Raw genomic sequence first — 19,788 nt, forward strand, 5'->3', positions numbered from 1 at the left:
GCCCGGGCTCTTTATGTTCCCCGGTCTTGGTTTAGGGGGGGTGGGGGGGGGGGGTGTTATGGGGCTCAAACTGGAGCAGGGCACAGGATCCCCAGCAGTCCGGCCTGGCTGTGGCAGGACGAGGGGCGCTGTGCAGGGAGGGGACACCTTGCGCTGCACCCCAGGGGGAGGGGACACACCCTGTGAACTGTGTGCCTGATTCTCCTCACCCTGCAAGCCTGGGCCAATCCTCCCACACCAACTGCAGGTGGAGTACACGCCCATTGTCTACATTGATCAGCCCCTGGAGAACACATTCACCCAGTTCCTCGTCAGGTGCGGGGTGGGCGATGGAGCAGCGTGGCACGAAGCGTCCCGCCTTGCCGAGGGCTCCAGTGGCGCTGGCAGTGCTTGGTTTGCGTGCGACTCGCATTCTGGGGGTCATTTCAGAGACCGTGTGGGCCCGAGGACTGCCTCCTGTTCCCCTTTTCAGTGGTACAGAGACACGTCGCCCGACCCTCCCCCCCTCCCCCCCCCCCTCCCTCCTCGATGCAGGCTGCGCAACATCCAGAACGCGTCGGTGGTGGACCTGGAGGACGTCACCTTCCAGTACTGGTTCAACGGCCCCGCGGGCAGCCTGCCCGTGGTGGCCGAGTACGACCCCGGCCAGGTCTTCCTGGCCAAGTGCGAGTGGGCGACGACAGGGTGCGAGACGGTGAACCTGACCATCGCGCTGGGGGACGTGGACGTCCCCGGCGCGCGCTTCGCGGTCAACGTGTCCATGGGCCCGGGGGCGGGCAGCCTGCTGCCCAGCGGCGAGAACGCGGTGCCCTCGCTCTTCCTGGGCCAGGGCATCGACGTCATGGACCTGCTGGTCACCATCACCACGCGCCAGGGCCTGGTCACGCTCAACTCCTCCGCCGACTACTCCTTCCTGGACACGCCGGAGCTGCCCACGGAGGGGAACGCGACCATCGTCAAGCGCCGCGCGGTGACCAACCCCCGCATCCCCGCCTTTGTCAACGGGACGCAGGTCTGGGGCGCGCTGCCGCCCACAGGCTGGGCGCCAGGGTCCGCCGCGCCCGCGCCGGCGGCGGAGGGCGGGGCGGGAATGACCACCGGCACGAGCAATGGCGCCGCGCTGCCGGCGGGGGTGACCTGCGTCGCGCTGGGCGGGGCGGCGGGGGCGCAGAGCTGCAACCTGGCCGCCACCTACTGCTGCGTCGCGCTGGACGGGGCGGAGGTCTCGCCCTTCATCCCGCCGGACCAGGGACCGGAGGATGCCCTGGGGCCAGACGTGGAGCTGGTGGACGAGCCAGGTGAGGACGAGGGTTTTTGTGGTTTTGATTGCCTGTGGAGGGATCGAGCGGGTGAGAGGAGCGGGTGCGGGCCCTGGGCAGGACGTGTGGGAGGTGGGGGGCCCGTGCGTGCGGCGCACGGCTCCGGCCTCTCATCTCCCTCCCACCCCTTCCTTTCCCCCGCGCAGGCACGCCGTCGCCGCCTCGCCCCGTCCCGAGCCCCCCCCGACTTCGCCGGCCCCGCCGCCACCCGACGTTGGGACCGCGAGCGGGGGCCCCCTGACCCCGGACGGCCAGCCCATCCAGCCCCCCTCGGGCGTGGCCACCTGGGTGGTGGCCGTGGCGGTGGTGGCCTCCTCCCTGGTGCTGGCCGGTCTGCTGGTGGGGCTGCTGGTCTGGCGCCGCCGCCGCCGCCTGCACGCGTCCCTGACCGGGGGCGGCGCTTGGGTCAAGTCTGGCGACGCCGAGTCCGGCGAGGACAGCTCCACCCCGCGCGGCGGCTTCGGCGGCGGGCGGGGCGGCGCCAAGCCGCCGCCCGGGCCGGGGCCGCAGCGTGGCGCCGCGCCAGGCCCGCTGCAGTACCCGGGCACGGGCCGCCAGCCGCTCATGGTGTGGACCACGCCACGCATCAAGCACAACCCAGGGGTGGGGCCGTCGCCCAGCAGCACGCCGGGGTCAAACGCCATGCTCCTGGGGCCCGGCAACGTGCGCAGCTCCAACGGCAACGGGTCCCTGGCCCGCTACCCCTCGGGCGTCAGCGGCGTCAGCAACGGCGACCAAGCAGGTGGCGGGCTGGGCGGGGGGGGAGCGTGGCCATGGCAGGGACTTGCGTCTGGGGGTCGTCATCAAGGTTGCGTGCCGCCCCTCTTTATAACCGGTCAACCTCCCGCGCCATCGCCTGTCCGTAGACTGCGTTTGACACACGCCTTTCCCCCTCCCTCCCCTTTGCAGTGGTGGACTTTGGGCCCGCCTACTGGCAGAGCCTGAGCAACCAGAGCACGATGTACAGCACCGGCCCCGGCCAGCGGCTGGAGCGGCTGGACTCGGCGGCCCACGGCTTCGCGGCCACGCCGCGCGCCGTGGGGGGCGGCGCAGGTGCCGCCCCCGGCGCGGCCCCCGACCCTCGCCCCGACATATCGGCCCTGCTGGAGAAGAAGGCGCGCACGGTGCACCCCGTGGAGGGCGGCCCCCGCTTCCGGGACGACACCGACGTCCCCCCCCCGGCCACGCACACGCCCCCCGGCGACGACCGCGACCGCGGCGTGACGCGGTGCCGCAGCTGGACGGGGGCGCTGGAGGAGCCGGGTCGGCTGGAGGACGGCCTGCCGGCCGCGCTGCGGCACAAGCGCGCGGAGGGCGCCGGCGGCGCGGGCGGCGGCCTGCTGGGCGTGCCCGCGCCCGGCGCCGGCGGCCTGGGCCACGCCTGGTCCGGCGCCAGCGACGGCCCCGACCTGGACGTGGACTATGCGGCGGAGGTTGAGCCGCACCTGGGGCGCTGTCTGGGCACGGGCGGGTTCGGGGTGGTGCATGAGGCGGTGTGGCGCGGGCGGCGCGTGGCGGTGAAGAAGCTGCCGCCCGTGGGCGCCGACGCGGTGGCGGGGACGGCGCTGCACGCCGCGCTGCGCCGCGAGGTGGAGCTGGCCTCCAAGTTCGACAGCGAGCGGCTGGTGCGCGTGCTGGGCGCGTCCACCGCCCGCCCCGAGTCGCTGTGCCTGATCATGGAGCTGATGGAGGGCGGGAACCTGGCGCAGCGCATCCACGACCGCCACAAGCGGCGCCTGGGGTACCTGGAGATCCTGCAGGTCGCGCACGACGTCGCCTGCGGCCTGGCCTATCTCCACCCCGCCGTGGTGCACCGCGACCTCAAGCCCCAGAACATCCTGCTGGACGCCGACGGCCGCGCCAAGCTGGCCGACTTTGGCATCTCCCGCGTCAAGGACCCCACCAAGTCCTATCTGTCCCAGGTGACCAACGACAACGGCACGCCCATCTACATGGCACCGGAGCAGCTCAACTCCGACGCCATCAACGAGAAGGTGGACGTGTACGCGCTGGGGGTCATCCTGAACGAGTGCTACACCAGGCGCCAGCCTTGGCGCGAGACATCCAACCTCTTCCAGATCATCGTCCGCGTCGCCATCAACAAGGAGCGCCCCGCCCTGGACCCGGGATGCCCGGAGCCCCTGCGCTGGCTCATCACAAAGTGCTGGCAGCAGGAGCCCACGCTGCGGCCCTCCTGCGCCGAGCTGGCCCGCATCACCGAACTCATGCTGCAGGTGTGTGTGGGGGGTGTGGGGGGGCTCATGGACAGGGAGGGCAGAGATGGGGGGAGGACGGGAGGGGAAGCAAGCGTGTGCGGGAGGGGGCGCCAGAGCACGCAGCCCCTGCTGCCGTCATGGCTTGGCGCCGTGAAGGGTGTGGGACAATACTAGATGATCACTGCAAGGGGTAGCTTGTCGCAATGGCAAGCAGGGCATCAATGATGGGGAAGCACCCCCCCATTGGCAGGGGATGAGGGCCATCCCTTTCACCCTGCCCCCCTCTTTCACCCTGCCCCTGTGACTGTTCGCAGCACCAACCCTCCAATCTCCCCCGCCATCACGCCCATCACAGTCTGAACTTGCCAAGTGGGAGGAGCTCCACGGCGGCCCTGTCAGGCGCCCCGTGAATCCCTGAGGACCTCACCCCCGCAACCCCGTCAGTTCTCCCCCCCCCCGCTCCTGCCGCCACCTGGACGGCTTGTTACAAACACTGTGAGAGGTGATGCAGTGGTGAATTCACCGCCACCTCGATCTCAGCAGGGTTTCGTGTGCCCGGCCTTGTTGGCAGGGAGCAGACTCGCCCGCTGCTGTGTTGCGCTTGGGTGCCGCGCCCCCTATCAGTGCCCCCCTTCCCCTCCCTGCCCCTCACTCCCTGCATATGTATTCTCTTTTGCACCTCGAATTGGCGCTGCCATGCAACTGTAATCGGCCCAACTTCATGCCGCCATGCTGGTGACTATGCTCGGCGGGGCAGGCCAGCATGGCAAACAGGCCCCAGTCGACATTGCCCATGCCCATTGAACAGCGGCAGTTCAATCTTACAGACACAACCATTGTGCACCGCCATTCCTCAATGGACAGGAACATGAGGTCGGCAAGCCTCTCAGACACTTCTGGTATTTGAGTTCTGAGACCGACCAGTCCTGGTGGCCATGAGTCTGACAGCCATGACATTGTCAACCCGACCGAGGCATGAGCAGCCGGCCTGGCAGCTGTCTCGCTGCCATGCTCGGCCTGGCCGATCACATTTACGACTTCATATGTACCAAGCGCATCTGTCGAGCTCCACGCCCCTGAATCGACACCACTCGATCGCAGGCCGAAGTCGAAGCAGCTGCCGGGCTCCGATTGGATTACGTGCGCATTGACACAGCCGGCGGCGCACAGGCAGACACTTGCGCAGCGACGGGAAGTGGGGTCCCACGTCGTTCAAGGACCGGCTTGCTCTCGATAATGACCTGTAACTCAAAGATCGATTCGACTTGTATGTCGGGAATAGACGCGAGCTGATCCCCTCGTACCCAATGGTACACTTCACGTACCTTCTCTGGCGAGTGTCGGGCTGAGATTCCAGAAACCTCCCGACACCTGATTTTGAGTATGATTCCCTTCTGTATCTTATTCATAGATCGATACCAAGGTCGGTCGACTGGTGTTGTCGTCAGGAGTCTGAGTAACCTGCAGTCCCAGTCCTTGATCCCAAGTACCTGGTCGAGATGTGTCAGGGCCAGCTGTGTATTAGAAACCAGTAGCAGGGGCACAGTCCTGGATAAGGAGCATCAAGCATGGTCCATGTACTGCAAGGGACGGATCTTGATGCTGGAAATAGTCCTGTGCATGACCTGCATGCTGACAGGAGTATTGCCAGTGCAAACTGGCAAGGTATCCAAAAGTGTCAATTGTAAAACCTGATGGAGGAACACATACTCCCTGCGCAGAGGGAAACACACCTCCGAAAGTCTTGTTTGATGTGCTACTGCCAAAATATCTCGTATACTCAAATAGGGTATGAAGTTGTGCGGTCTCCTTCCAACCCCTGAGCTGCTGCTACTGCGGCGACCATCCGTATCTCGTAATGTAGAATGTCGCCCGCTCAGGAACGTACACGCAACTGCCACGGTGCCCGACGGACCCACAGAACCCTTACCTCGTCAGTCGTACCTGCTGAGCCGTTCGCCCAAGGCCATGGAGGCTCGGTGTCGGCACACCTGGCCTTGAGAGATGGCGGGGGCAGTGAGCCCACCGGAGACCCTCGCAGGCTTCGAGGCCACTGTCACGCAATGGCTGAAGCAGAACGGGTCGCCCGTGACCCTGACCAAGATGAAGGGCGTGTCAGGATGGCTGTTGGCCCTGCCCGAGGGTCCCACCCTGCAGGTCTTCCGAGAGGAAGTGACTCCCAGCACGCCCGCCTGCGACCAGTGTCGCATCTTGGGTGAGCCCTGGAGTCGGTGTAGATGTGATGATGCCACCGTATACCGTTTCAAATTGAGGAGCAGGGATGGGAGGGCTGTTACCCTGCCTGCACCCGTCTGTGACGAGCTGAAACCTGCTCAGGGGCCCTCTTGCATCCCCTGCACCAGGCTGGGGTGGTCACCCAGTGAGTCCTGCGCGCTACCACTTCATCATACCAGCAGAGGTGGGATGATGGGGGTCCAAGGGTGTGCAGAATGGGAGGGGACCCAGGTCGCGGCGCCTGCCACTGCCCCATGCCGGGCAGTCTTCACTGAAATAATCTGCCCCCTCGCCCTGCGCAGACCGGGCCTGGATCACTGGCAGACCCCACCTCCCTGGCGGCCATCGCGGCAGCCAGCGCTCGCGGCCGTGCGCTGGCCCTGGCTCAGACGGCGCTGGCCTCCCCGCCGCCCGATGATCCCGCCGCGCAGAGCTACACGGCCCCTGCCTCGGTGTTTGAGTGCCCCCGCCACGTACTGCATGGTATGCGGGAAGGGAGCGAATGCTGCTTTGCATGCTTGATGGGACGGGATGGGGGCTCTGGAGCTACCGCTCAGGCAGCAGGCGGGCAGGCCTCGGGCTGCCTGTTTGACTGACACGGGAGCCTCACCTTCTGAAGGCCTGGTCCAGGCACGCAGTATGGCTCACATCCGGATCACTCAGTCCTTGTGCCCACACCCCTCTCCACTCTGCTAGGTATGGTGCATGGGAATGGGTACGGTCACCTCCTGCGGGTCAATGGCGTGGAGGGGCAGGGAGGGGCGGCCGGCTCTGGGCCCCGGATCTCTGGGAGGACGGTCATGCTGCTCTGGACGCAGCTGTGCGCCCGCCTCGCAGCCACCGCCATTTCCACAGAGGACGTCTCCAACAAGGTGCGTTGCCTGCTGCGGGAATTGCGGGAGAAAGCAGGGCCGGTGTCTGCGCCAGCTGGCCCGGCACCTGGCATAGGAGATCAAGGCCAGGGCATGGGGTCTGCATGTCTGGTGGATACAGTGGGTGCAAGCACCACACCTACCGCACCAGACTCTGCACCGTTAAGGAGAGGTTTGGGTTTTAAGAGCTCCGCACATGCTTTTCCACACAGGGTGGCATGGACCTGAGGGTGCTGCACACAGCTGCTCACCTCTCCACCTGGTACGGGCAGTTTGGCTTTGACTTTGGGCGTGGGGCCTACAACATCACCAGGGAACAGGTGCGAATATTTCGGGATGGGTTGGGAGCAGCAAGGCTGAGCATCTGTCATGTGGGCGTAGGGCTCCGCCGTCCAATCCTCACAGTGGGCCTATACTTTTCATCCCTGGTCGAGACCTTACTGCCATGGGGAACTTGTTACTTGCTGCCAGGATCATGCGGCGTGGTATGGCGCTCAACTCCCTCACACCTCTGTGATGGCTTGCAGTGGGCAGAGGCAGCGCGTGCTGTGCACGCTGCCCCGCTCCGCTCTCTGGTAGATGACTTTCACTGCGTGGACGACGCAGTCGTGGGCATCGTCCAGCGATACGGGGTGAGACAGAAGGGAGGAGATGGGGTCCGGCAGGTGGGGCCCCTGCCCAGCCGGTGTCCATGGCACAAGTAGGGCATGTCTTCCAGGGCCGATGGGCATGTCATGCACCAGCTTCCTCCCCCCTTCCCCCCCAAAACACCATTCCCAGCTGCCCATGGAGGAGCCTGAGGTCGGCGTGCGGGCTTCGCCGGCGACGGTGGGCCCTCTCCTGCAGCGCATGCTGCGGCTGAGCTCCTCCGCCGGCGACGCTCGCGCCTTCTTCGACGAGCGCGCTGTTGCGGCGGCGAGGGCTGCGGCCGTGGCCTCCGCCCTGGCGGCGGCGGCGCCGGCGCGGGGTGGGAAGGGCCGGCCGACCGCCACGACCCGGGGAAAGCGGGGTGCGCCTGCGGGGGAGGTGGCGCGCAAAAGGGGGGCCGGGGAAGCCGTGGTCCCAGAAGCCGGCCGGCAGGCCGCGGGGGGCATGGTCCGGGGCCCCCTGGGGCCGCCGCCGGGGTCTCACATCCGCGTCTACATCAAGTCCCGCCGCACCTACTACAACGTGTGCGTGCTGGACGCCAGGCAGCCGGACGGCGCAGCCAGGTGCTCTTTCTTTGTCGGGGACAGGAGGGTTGCGGGGCCGGGGCGCGGCGCATGGCGAGGCGATGCGTGCGGCCGACACGGCGCCGGGACCTGGGACGATGCCTGAACTCCCAATCCCCCTGCAGAGCCCCGGAGTACCAGGTGCAGTACCATTCGGGCGCGACCGAGTGGATGGGTCTGGAGGACATCGCCTGGACGCATGTCGCCAAGTCCAGGGTGGCAGGAAAGACTCCCGCCCAGAGCGCCAGCGCCTCGACCACGAGGAGGCCGGCGCAGGCTGAGTGCGCTGCGAGCCAGGCTGAATCCCATCCAGGATCAGGACTGGGTGAGGCCGAGCCGGCCGAAGCCGAGGGCCCACCTGCCAAGCGTGCTGCTGGCGGGCCCAAGATTGCCCTGGGCTGCAGGAGGTGCAGGCAGGCCCCGGGAGGGTGCGCCACCTGCCGAGCGCGAGCCCTGCAGAGCATGGTGGGTGGCGGAGGGTGTCTGGGCGATGCAGAGAAGATGGAGGAGGAGATGGGGCGCCTTGTTTGATAGGGACAACTCGGACCCTACCTGTAAAGGAGGAGATGGAGTGTCGGCGCCTGTCCCCGCCCTCATCCTCGCCAACACCGTGCACAGGAGGCCCTGGGCTGCCTGGCGGCCTTTGAGCAGCATCTGGGGTGCAAGCGCTGCAGCGGCGGGCCCCCGGGCTGCGCCTATTGCTGGAAAGCGGCGCTGGCGGACCTACGGGAGGGACGGCTGGGGTCTGAGAGAGCTGAGGGCAAAACCAAGTCGCAGCTGATAAAGTCCTCAAGTCCTCCTGGGGCTGGGCGGGCGAGGGGCGGGGGCGGCGGGGCGCCGGCCAGGGGCCACACAGGTGGGCAGCTGGCCTTCCGCGCGCCGTGCGCCGAGTGTGGAGGCGCAGCCTGCTCTTCGCACGACGATGCGATGGTCGATGGCAGCACGGGCAGCTCTGAACAGGGCCATGCACCGGCTGCAGAGGGCCTCGGCGCGTGGCTGGTCCCCTTCCGCCACCCCACCGGCGCTCCGGCGACGGACGCCGGCGGTGCCCCGCCAGCGACGGCCACGCCTGCTGCAGCTCCTAGGGTGCCTGCTGCGGCGGCCCCTGGCCATGATCTTGCGGAGGGCAGCCAGAAGGACGGTGCGCGATGCCAGCCCAGCGTGTTTGGAGAGGGCCACACCTCGGCCGTCGTATCACCGGCCGGTGAACAGCTGCCTCTCGTCCCCGGCGGCTGCTCCCCCGCGGGGGGCAGCGACAAGGGTGTGGCTCGGGCCCAGGTGCTCCGAGATCTGAGGTACCTCTACGAGGCGGTGCTGACCGGCAGGGGGCCCGCGGCGGCGAGAGTCTCGGGCAGTGCGGTGTCTGCAGCGCAGCGGCAGGCGCATGACGGACGTGCAACTGTCTTGCACGGCGGGAACGCAGCGCGCCAGCCCAAACTGGCAGGCCTCCCAGCCGCAGTCCAGGTGAGGAAGACTGGGATGTGGGTGGAGTATGGGAGGGCAGCATGCGCTTCATCCAAGGATGGTCATCGCGGAACTGAACGCTGAAAGCCCTTGTCCGCCGGAATCTCATTGGAGGTGCCAGGGGGTGGAGCTGTCGCCCTTGCACGTTCCCATGCGACAGAGCATGCCGTGCCAGGGGCGTTTGAGTGCCGACACCACTCTGTGCCATTCCTGAGCTACGCATCCCACAGCATGATCTTCCCCCCTTCCTACCTCTCCTCAGGTGCTGCGAGACTGCAAGCTGTTTGTAAGGGACGTGAGGCCCGCGTGGGCGCCGCCCCCGAGTGGCATGCTGCGTGTGGCCCTCTCCGCCCAGCTCCCCCCCAACTTCCAGCTGGCACACAGCCGGACCAGGTAGGTGTGGTGTCCCAGGCGGCATGCACTGTATGGCTTGCCAGCGGACTTCAGGCACAGACTCGTGATGACGATGGGGTGCTCGCTGGGGAACCTTCTCTCCTCCTTACCTTGTTCTCTTCAGTCTCCGCTGGCTCAATGACATAACACACTTCTCCACACAGGCCCTCGCCGCGCAAGGGGACGGCCTCGCCCGTGGTTGCAAGCTCCGCGCCCAACAACCACCACCCCTCGCACACTTCCCCGCCTACGCCAGCGACAGCCATGCGCCAACTCCCGCTGGCGCCGGCCCCCCTGGCCCTGGACCTGCCGGCTGACATCGACCTGGGCGGCACCGCGCTGGCCTTCACGGCGGCCCTCGGCGAGGCCTACGTGGCCTTCCAGAACTACGTGCCCCTCATCCTGCTGCCCTCGCCCGGGGCGTCGGGGTGGAAGGCAGTGCCGGCGGCCACCGACGCCACCCGCCTGGCCACGGTGCTCCCAGAGACGGCATGCAGTGCCGAGGCGGGGGGCCTGCGCCTCCTCTGGATGGGCGGCAAGGGGCTGGACCGGAATCCCGCCTGGTGGCGTCAGGGTGCGTGGGATGGGGTGGGGGAGGCGGGCATGGCAATATCGTGCCCTGTGGGTGGTGGCGATCGCGAGTTTGCTCCTTACCCGCTGTGTGGAATGTCGCTGGACGAGGCCTCTGCCATCCTCCAGGTCTGCACAGCTCCCTCGGCCCACCAAACCCCCCTCCTCCAACCCAAAAGGTGGCCACGAGGACTGGGTGGTGGCCTGCAGCTGCGGCACGCGGGATGACGACGGCGAGCGCATGCTGAGCTGCGACGCATGCGGGAGGTGGCACCACTGGCGCTGCGCCGGCCTGGCCGAGGCCGACCCTGACCCTGCGGCCTGGCAATGCCCCTCCTGCAGCCCTGGGTAGTGCGGGGGCGAGGCAGGCTGCCGCAATTCCGTCATCAAGGCAACCTTCGCATGCCAAGTATGCCTGTGAAGGGCACCTCCACCTGCCACTGCCTCGGATATATACATCCTCTTCAACTCCCGCAACCGCTCTGAACCCAGGCTCGCACGGCGGATATAACGCCATCAGATGCTCTTGGGACAGATGGCATGTGCGCCAGATCAGCACACACAGACTCATACAGCCTGCCGTCCGCCATGCCACGCCAGGTCATGGCATCGATGCCACTCGGGTGGCGCCAAACTCGTCTGACCTCTTCCTGGTCAGGTCCACGCCCCCCGCCCGAGCCAGGATGGGGCTATACTTGACAGCGCCGCCCGTTGCTCTCCGCAGCCAGGGAAGGGACAGCCGCCACCCCGTCCGCACGCTCCCGCCGCCAGACGGTCCGAAACTGGAGGTCGCCATCTCGCTGAACCAGCTGCATCAAGTTGAGGGGTATATACGAGGGGAACAAGGAGGGTTGAGTGGGAGAAACAACATCAGCAGGTTGCTTCCATTGGGAAGACAGCGCCTGTAGGAATCAAAAGAGTAGTATGGATGACTGGGCCGCACTCCCCCAGCCCTAGCAAGATCCACACCATCTCCACCTCACGTTCGGGAGATAAGCTTCAGGACCTCGTCCACCAGAATCACAGGGGCAGAGAGGAGGAGCACCATCTTCCACTCCGCCCAGGCCAGCGGCACGACGCTGGGAAGGTGGGGTGGTTGGTTGAAGTGGTGCACTCATCGAGGTGACGGTCGGGGAAAGTGGGTTGTCATGCACAGAGCCGCCTCCACAGCAAACATTGCACACTGGACAGCTGGAAAGCAGGCAATTACATGAGACTGTGCATGTTTGTGGGACCCACCACATATGGCCACCAGTCGGCAGACCTGCTTCTCACCACCCTGCCAACCAAATCACAAACCCCACGCCGCCGCGCGCACCTGAAGAGGGCTGCCAGAACGGGAATGTACAGGATGAGGAGGTGCAGCGCCATGGAAACGCCGATGGCGGCCACCAGCCAGGGGTTGCTCCATGCAGGAATGGACAGCAGGCTCGCGTTCTCTGCACATTTGGTGGGGTCCAGCCATGTCATCATTTGACAGGGGGATGATGTATGCAGTGCGTTGCTGACCAGGGAGAAACACGCCTGGGCCGATCGGAGTGAGTGGCTGCGCGGACGAATCCTCCTTCCACACCCCTGCCAAGCATGCCCCGGGCTCACCTGACAGCGCATTCAGGGCATTGAACATCTCCACCACCACCAGCACGCTCATGGACACCGTGGAGGGGTTGCGCGACCTGAACACATCGCAGGCGGTTCCCTCGCAGTGCTGGAAGTCGCGGAGCGCAGCCCAGGACAGCTGGGGGCCGCCCTGCATGATTGTTGAGTGGGATGAATCTGTTGATGCGAGAGGAACTGAACAGGACCCCCCCTGAGTGTGGCTGCGGTTGGGGCTCTCACATGCCAGTGCAATAGCAGCCCCAGTCTCGTGCACAGGGGAGATACATGTGTCCTCCGCATGGCAACCCTAAGAATGTCGAAGCCCATAGAAGAAATCTGGGGCAGCAGCGCTGCAAGGCCCACAAACATTCGCGAATGGCTCACCTCATATGCCATGAACCACCAGACGAAGCCGGACACGGTGGCAATGCCCACATAGGCGCCGACAACCAGGTACCTGGGGAAGGCAGTGAGGTAAGAGGTAGTGAACGAGGTGGGGGAAGACGCCCTTTTGGGGAGCACAAGGTATTCGTGGATACTGTCCGAGGGCTACTGCACTGCCCTGCCAAATCATGCACAGCATGGCTGGCTTTGAATTGTCCGACGTCGTCGTCAGTTTCATAAAAACAGCCACCCGGTCATTGCACACAGAAAAGATTACCCCCTCCCACCATACCCTTGCACCCACCCACCTGGTGAAGAGCCAGCTGTCAACGATCCCTTGGCTGGCCCTTCTGGGTCGCTGCTGCATGATCAGTGGGTCTGGCTTGTTGAAGCCGATGGCCGTGGCCGGCAGTCCATCTGTCACCAGGTTCACCCAGAGCAGCTGGCGGGTGTGGGAGATATGGGAGAGGTCTGGGTGCGCTTGTGGGAGGGAGACAGAGTGGATGCACCTGGCTTTCATGTTCCGGGGAGCTTCCACGCAGTGTCAGAGCCTCATGCGAAATCCCCATCCAACAGCCCTGGGTGCAGGTGTATTCTGCGCAAATAGCCTTCCTGTAAGTCACCTTGATTTGCCTGCCTGACTCGCATCATCAGAACCGTTCCCCACCCACAGGACCCACGAGACCACCTGGCTTAAAATCTCCCTGACTTCGGAAACCTTACCCCCCCCACATGCACCTGGACCGGGTTGAGGCACTCCGGGATGCCGACCAGGGCGGCCGAGAAGATGGCCACCACCTCCCCGATATTGGAGGAGATCATGTACCGGATGAACTGCTTGGTGTTGGCAAAGATGGCCCGCCCCGCCGCCACTGCCGAGACGATGGTGGCAAAGTTGTCGTCCGCCAGGACCTGGTAGATTGTGAGGAGGTGTGAAGGGGTTTCAGAGGTCATGTGGTAGGGCGTGTGGCAAGGCCTCAAGGACTGGGAATGCAGTCCATGCAGAGCGCACTGCGCTTACGAGGAGGCAGCGACCTGCCCTTGTGACGCCAACTCTGGAGGGCACTACTGTCATGTGGCCCCCCTCTGCCCTCACCATGTCGGCTGCGTGCTTGGCGACGGCGGTGCCGGAGCCCATGGCGATCCCAATGTCGGCCCGCCGCAGCGCAGGGGCATCGTTAACCCCGTCTCCGGTCATTGCCACGACGTGACCCTGTCGGCGTGGTGGTGGTGGAAGGGGGGGGGGAGTATGATGTACCAGGCTGGCATTGAGACCCCAAGGAGAACACATTGCAGGTCACATGCCCTCCTCTTTGTATGCGTCGTGCGCCTGACCGCGCCCCAGACCCCTCCCCGCCCTTGCATCTGCTGGGGCCCCCCTTTATTTCTGCCCCCAGCCTCCATCTCCCACTGCATAGTGTGGTCCTCAACTACCCCTCCAGCCCCAAACACCCCATCACTCTCACTCGCCTGTGCCTTCAGCAGGTCCACCAGTGCTGTCTTGTGGTTGGGCTCCACGCGCGCGAAGACCACCAGGCTGGCGGCGGCGCGCTCGCGTTCCTTCCCGCTCAGCTCGTCGAACTCCAGCCCCGCCAGGCTGGTCCCAGTCGAGGGCCCGCCCTCCGCCTCCCCCGGCCCCAGCAGCCCGATCTGGGCGGCCACGGAGCCGGCGGTGGCCTTGTTGTCGCCCGTGACCATGACCACACGGATGCCGGCGGCCGTGCAGGCCGCCACGGCGCGCGCCACGGCGGGGCGCGGCGGGTCTTGCATCCCCGCCAGGCCCAGGAAGGTCAGCCCCACCTCGTCCCCGGCCAGCACCTCGCCACGCGCGTCGCGCCAGGGCCGGCAGGCCAGCGCCAGCGTGCGCAGCGCGGAGCCGGAGCCGTATGCCGTCACGCGCTGCAGCAAGCGCACGCGCAGGGCCTCGGTCATGGGCACGGTCGCGGCGCCGGCGCGCGCGCCCAGCAGCGCCGAGGTGCAGCGCGCCAGGACGGCCTCGGGCGCGCCCTTGGCGAAGAGCTGGGGGCCGTCGGGGCCTGAGCACAGCGTGCTCATCATGCGGCGGTCCCTGAGGATGCAGGGAGGGAGTGGTGTTGTACGGAGGTGGGGGAGGGTGGGGGGGGGGGGGGGGGGTCCACAGGCGGCAGGCACCTGCGTGAGGCCGTAGCCCAACTCATAGAGAGGCCCTCTCCTCCCACATCTTGAGTTGCAGCTCCCATGCGCGCACGGCTCAACAAGACGCGATCCTCACCCTGGAATCCCTTGCCGATGCTCGTGCCGGCAACGTCCACAAAGTCGCCCTCCTTAAACATCGAGGCAATGTTCAAGGCCTGACCAGGCTCAAGTCCTTGGGTGTCCTTTACCTGTGGGGGAAGAGAGGGTGGGATGCATGGCTTCAAGGAGTCGAAGTAACTGGGCCAGGTGCGGTGTGCACAAGTAGAGTACCCCTTGGGGGCTGGCACCACCTCCCCCAGTTCTCTCACCTTGAACTCCCTCAGGAACTTCATGGGCGGCGCGCCCGCCTTGGCCAGGTGGTTGCGCTCTGGCTTGGTGATCTTACGGTCGGGGACGACGCGGTACCCCACCTGCACGGAGTTGTACCCCTCCCGGCCCTCCGACTTGAGCTGGGTCACGATGTTGCCGGGCTCGAGGGCCACCACCGTCACGGGGAGCATGTTGCCATCCTTGTAGATGGACGTCATGCCAGCCTTGGTGCCGAAGATTCCCACACCTGGCGCAAGGGTGGATGTTTGGCTGTGGAGGTGGCAACATGGGTGGGACAGGATGGGCCACCGTGCGTCGTCTGTCCGCCTCGCAAAGGCCTACCCACAGTCCTTACCGGCCTCCATGCTGCGGCAGCTGATCGTGCATTTCCTCTGACGCATGGATGAAGACGTCGTGAAGGGCCTCAGCGCCGCGCCGGCCCCATGCAGGCTCAGGCTGCTGAGGGATGCCTGCACAGGTGCAAGCATGACCATGGCGACCCCAGTGGCAGCAGGCGGTGGGCGAGGGAAGGGGGAGGGATGGGGGATGTCCAGTCCATGCATGCAAGTTTGGGTTGCAAACAAAGCGAGGGAGCTGGAGGCCCCCTCACTCCCCCGGTCCCTCCCCTCCCGCACCGGGAGAAGTCGAGGGTGTAGGACTTGCGCCAGACCTCGGCCCAGTGGTTGTTGCAGTACGTCGCCCTTTCCTCCCGGCCCAACCGGGCGAGGGCATGGGGCATGGCGGCGTACCCTGGGATGCCGATCTGCGCAGGCGGGGGCGATGGGAGGGGAGTGGGCTCAGGTTCGTGTGGAAGGGGTCAGGTCCTGGGCAGGCATGTATTTGCTTTCACAATCAGGAAATCTAGCTTGCTGTGCTGATCTGGTGGGGTCCCCCGTCTCATTCCCACGCCGGGCCAGGGGCACGTGGCCGCAACAAGGCTCCAAGGACCTCCCCCTCCCAGCTGAGTGCATGGAACCCAGAGGCAAGGCAGGCCGAGCACCTTTTCGGCCAGGACTCGCAGGGCCACCTCCGTGGCCTCGCCGATGCGCTGGTACGTCCCGCGCTCGCTCGAGTAGCTCAGGTGGGAGTCGTTGCACAGGGCTTGATTGGGTGGGGACAAGGTCTCGGGTGAGGAGTACATCCTTGCTGGGAGGCCAGTCATCGGGCGTCCAGGACCCTTGCCCTGGGCGGCTGGAGCCGGCACGCAGGATCACCGGCCACCGGTCTCCAGATGCGACTCGCCATCCCCCCATTGCACCCCCCTTGGTCCGAGCGACCCCATCTGCGCCAACGAGACACACACTCTGCCCCTGCAACAGAACCCTGGACCCATGCACTTGGCTCACCTGCACACATGGCCAGCTGGCACAGGGCTGGCTGGTCGGCGGGGCAGGCCAGCGGGCCCTCCTCCGCCAGCACTGTCCCCTCCGGCGCAAAGGACGTCCCCGTCACTTCATAGTCGGCCAGGTGTCCGGCGTCGGCACCCAGCGTCGTCACGCGCACGACCGTCATCTGGTTGGTGGTCAGCGTGCCCGTCTTGTCGGAGCAGATGACGGTGGTGCAGCCCAGCGTCTCCACCGAGGGCAGCTTGCGCACGATCGCGTGCTGCTTGGCCATCTGGCGGGTGCCCAGGGCAAGGCATGTGGTCACCACTGCGAGACAGGGGGAGACAGGGGTCGGTTGGTCAGGGCTTGGTGGAGGTGGGGCCCTGAGGGAAGGGGAAATGTCGGTGCAGGGCATGCAGCAACACAGGCTGCACGCCTATTGGTCACCCACACGATGCATCATGGCCAGGCACGCCGCCCTCACCAGCAGGCAGGCCCTCTGGGATGGCTGCCACAGCCAGGGCCACGGCGATCTTGAAGTAGTAGAGAGCGCCTGGGAAGTGATCGCAGGAGTGGTAAACATTTGAGGGGCTGGGCAGAGGGGGGGCTGACGAGAACCAGGACTTGCGAGGATTGAGGCCGGGGTCCACAAACCGGAATTGAGGAGATGCAAGCATCATGTATGCCCGTGCCACGGGAACACTCCACAAACACCCTCCAAAAAATCCCTCAACTCGAGAAACCCTCACCTGCAAACCAGCTCCCGTGGATGGGATCCTTGAAGTGCGGCAGGTTGACGACCCAGACCAAGATGCAGATGACGGCAATCACCTGGGAAGGCAAGAGGTGTAAGAGGGGAAGTGCCCTGGACGCCAAAGGGGTGTGGAGTGTTCAAGAAGGCGCGCAGCCTTTACGGAGGGTATATGCTGCGAGCAGAGGCTCGGCGCCCCGAATTGATGGCAGGCCCCACCACCGCCCTTCTACATGCTGCCAGGCACGCCGTTCCCGAACCCCCCCCCCCCGCCCTCCATTCCCCATTCTAAACTCAAACTTAACAAACCTTGCTGAGCAGGGAGCCCAGCTCGTCCAGCTTCTTGCGCAGCGGCGTCTCTGCATCCTCCAGTCCCGCCATGGCGTCGCGGATCTTGCCGATGGCGGTGGCCGCGCCCGTTCCCGTGACAATGCCCTGGCACCTGCCTGCGGTGACGACGGTGCCCTGCAGGGGGAAAGGAGCAGGCGGGCTTGTCCGTGGTCTGATGAGTGCAGGGGGCAAGGTAGTGCAAACCCAAACGCAAGAAGGTGCCTTTGGATGTCCACCCATGCGCCGCACCTGCATACACCCTCCCACCATCCAACCGCGAAACAAGCACCCACCCTGACACACACACCACCCAACCATCCACCAGCCCCAGCCCGAAGCCCAAGCCGTCCCTGCACCCACGCACAGAAAACAGGATGTTGGTCTTGTCCTGGTAGACGGCCTTCCCTGCAGCCACGGGCTCGACAGACTTGGGAACGCTTCCCGACTCCCCCGTCAAGATGGACTGCAGTGGCATGAGCGGGGAAGCAGATCCACATGTACTTGGATGCAGGAACAGGGGTCTGAGCGCAATAGTGCTCGCTGCCATCCAGCTGCCATCGTCAACGCTAAAGGGGAGGGCGTCGCCACACAGTGGGCCTCCTTGTGCCGCAGCAGAGGGTGTCTGGCCGTTCATTCCTATGGGAGAGTCCCACTCCCAAATCCCCCAACACAGCGTGCAGCTGTGCCCATGCAGAGGTGAAAGGAACCCTCACCTGGTCGATGCGGAGGCCAGAGGAAAGGATGGCGGCCACGCGCACATCGGCCGGCACCTTGCCCCCCACTGCCACCTCGACGATGTCCCCCGGCACGATCTCGACCGCCGGGGTCACAGTCCAGCGCCCCTCCCGCAGCACGGTCGCCACGTCGGCCTCGTAGGCCTTGAGCTCCTCTATGGCCCTGTCAGCATTGGTCTCCGTCAACACTCCCACCGTGGCTGTGCCGAGTGGGATGGGAGGGAACTTCACATGTTTCACGAAGTGCAAATCCGACGCGTACTAGCAAAGCACCAGCTGCGCTCCTGCCTCAGACGCCATTTCATGGTCAGCACAGGCACTGGGCAAGGCCTCGCGATTTCCATGCACTGCTCAAACAAGCCGTCCTCGTCCATGCACCAAAAACAATGCACTGCCCGTCCCCTCCTCCCTCCTCAATCCCTACCATTGGCGACGAGGATGAGGACAATCACAGCTGGCTCCACAAAGGCCCCCAGACCTTCACCACCAGCAAAGGCAATGAAGAAATCCACCAGGGCAGCCACAATGAGGATCTGAGGGCAGGGTCAGGGTGTGCGTGCAGTCAATGTACTACTGCTCACAATTGGTCAGACGCACAAGAATTGCCCGACAACGTTGCCTTGTTGCCCAGAGTGATGCAGGGAGCATCCAGAGACCCGCCAGGACACAAGCGCAGGGCTTAATCCCCTCCCGGACTTGAGTCCCAGCTCGCCCAGTGGTCGCACGAAGCCAAGCCAGTTCTGAGCACCACACCTTTACAAGAAGATCGTCAAACTGCTTGAGGACCAACTTCCACAGGGGTTTGCCTGGAGATCAGAAGGGGCTATGGCTGAGATTGCGTGGTCATGCGGCCAAGCCTGGCATGATTGGATACACCAACCTCACGGCATAGCGGATGACAACACCCATGCATGCCTGGGTTCCTGGAGCACTCTCCCTGATCCACCTACACCCCTCGATCCCACCATCCTTGTCACCTGCGTCCGGGGCGAGCTCGTTGCGGCCGTACATTTGCTGTGCACTGGCGACCTGCTGCGAGGACAGGCCATATTCCAGGCCCACCCCAAAGTATTCCAACACCTGAGATGTCGAGGGCGGGCAGGGAGCTTACTGTGCAGATGTGAATGTTAAACCTTCCCGATGAAAGATGTAACGTCTGAGGCTGCCCTGGCAGGAGTGGCAGGCACGTTCCCTCGGCTGCCGTGCCTCATTCACTGTCTTCGCGTGGGCCGTGTCCATACTGCGACCCCCGGCGAACTGACGCGGATGCCGATGCCGCTTTTATGGATTGAATCGGAGACTTTCAGCTGGCTGCACGCCTGAACATTGCTGAGGATCCGATTAGGGCTCTATATCATGGCTGCAGAAGGTCTGCAGCTCCGCGTGGGTGCGAAGGCAGATCGTCACTCTTACTCTGGTTTAGAAAAGGTCAACATCCATACCTCAAGTCGATCCTCTTACGATTCCATCCACTCCCGGTGTCAACGCGATGATGGTGGAGTCGAGACCTACCACGTGGGGGTTGGGAGCGCGCGCGGAGAGCATGCAGTTGGGAATCTGCTCCAGAAGGCAGTGCTCCGGGCGTGATGCAGCTCTGGGCTCGGGTGCAAACAAGCATACAAGCACCAGCACCATCCAGAATCACAGTACACGCACTACCACCCTGGTCCTAAGCATAAGGTGGAGGATGATGATGCGAGTGGTTAATGTAATCCATGCTTCACCCTGACAAGTCAACCATGAAGCTGGTGAAGACAGGACATGTTTCTGGCGATGATGACATATGCAATCCGAGTATTGCAAGTCCAAAAATATAAGCTGGTGCGCCAGAGAGCATGAGAGGATGATCTCGACTGCATAGACTCTGCCTATGATGCAGTGCTCATTGGCGGATATTGGCC

The 19,788-nt window shown here is 64.9% G+C and overlaps 3 protein-coding genes across 3 annotated transcripts in view; 2 read left to right on the forward strand and 1 right to left on the reverse strand.

The window, feature by feature from the left end:
* F751_4006 (Dual specificity protein kinase shkC) overlaps positions 1-3,953 on the forward strand; it is a gene marked incomplete at both ends in the record, with an annotated part of 6,147 nt that extends 2,194 nt beyond the window's left edge. Inside the window, 7 exons of the mRNA XM_011398557.1 lie at positions 248-315; positions 535-1,012; positions 1,172-1,362; positions 1,466-2,061; positions 2,229-2,280; positions 2,716-3,553; positions 3,891-3,953. Of these exons, the coding sequence (XP_011396859.1) occupies positions 248-315; positions 535-1,012; positions 1,172-1,362; positions 1,466-2,061; positions 2,229-2,280; positions 2,716-3,553; positions 3,891-3,953 (2,286 nt within the window). The remainder of the gene's footprint in view (positions 1-247; positions 316-534; positions 1,013-1,171; positions 1,363-1,465; positions 2,062-2,228; positions 2,281-2,715; positions 3,554-3,890) is intronic.
* Positions 3,954-5,539: 1,586 nt separating this feature from the next.
* Positions 5,540-10,632, forward strand: F751_4007 (PHD finger protein; the record flags this gene model as incomplete). The annotated part of the gene is made up of 12 exons (XM_011398558.1): positions 5,540-5,707; positions 6,073-6,253; positions 6,467-6,642; positions 6,855-6,962; positions 7,170-7,274; positions 7,423-7,470; positions 7,792-7,853; positions 7,979-8,069; positions 8,472-9,197; positions 9,580-9,710; positions 9,875-10,284; positions 10,460-10,632. The coding sequence occupies 12 exons, from the start codon at positions 5,540-5,542 to the stop codon at positions 10,630-10,632; spliced, it is 2,379 nt and encodes a 792-aa protein (XP_011396860.1).
* Positions 10,633-10,881: 249 nt separating this feature from the next.
* Positions 10,882-18,898, reverse strand: F751_4008 (Calcium-transporting ATPase 3, endoplasmic reticulum-type; the record flags this gene model as incomplete). The annotated part of the gene is made up of 24 exons (XM_011398559.1): positions 10,882-11,089; positions 11,264-11,359; positions 11,599-11,719; positions 11,880-12,030; positions 12,264-12,336; positions 12,572-12,705; positions 13,002-13,175; positions 13,360-13,476; positions 13,716-13,940; positions 14,064-14,331; positions 14,499-14,626; positions 14,747-14,994; positions 15,103-15,203; positions 15,383-15,510; positions 15,748-15,848; positions 16,094-16,399; positions 16,557-16,625; positions 16,822-16,903; positions 17,133-17,288; positions 17,518-17,616; positions 17,867-18,087; positions 18,312-18,420; positions 18,641-18,693; positions 18,853-18,898. 24 exons carry the CDS (start codon positions 18,896-18,898, stop codon positions 10,882-10,884), a joined length of 3,414 nt encoding a protein of 1,137 aa, XP_011396861.1.
* Positions 18,899-19,788: the final 890 nt, after the last annotated feature.

Source organism: Auxenochlorella protothecoides (assembly GCF_000733215.1).
Source record: "Auxenochlorella protothecoides strain 0710 unplaced genomic scaffold scaffold45, whole genome shotgun sequence".
In the NCBI taxonomy this organism is placed as follows: domain Eukaryota; kingdom Viridiplantae; phylum Chlorophyta; class Trebouxiophyceae; order Chlorellales; family Chlorellaceae; genus Auxenochlorella; species Auxenochlorella protothecoides.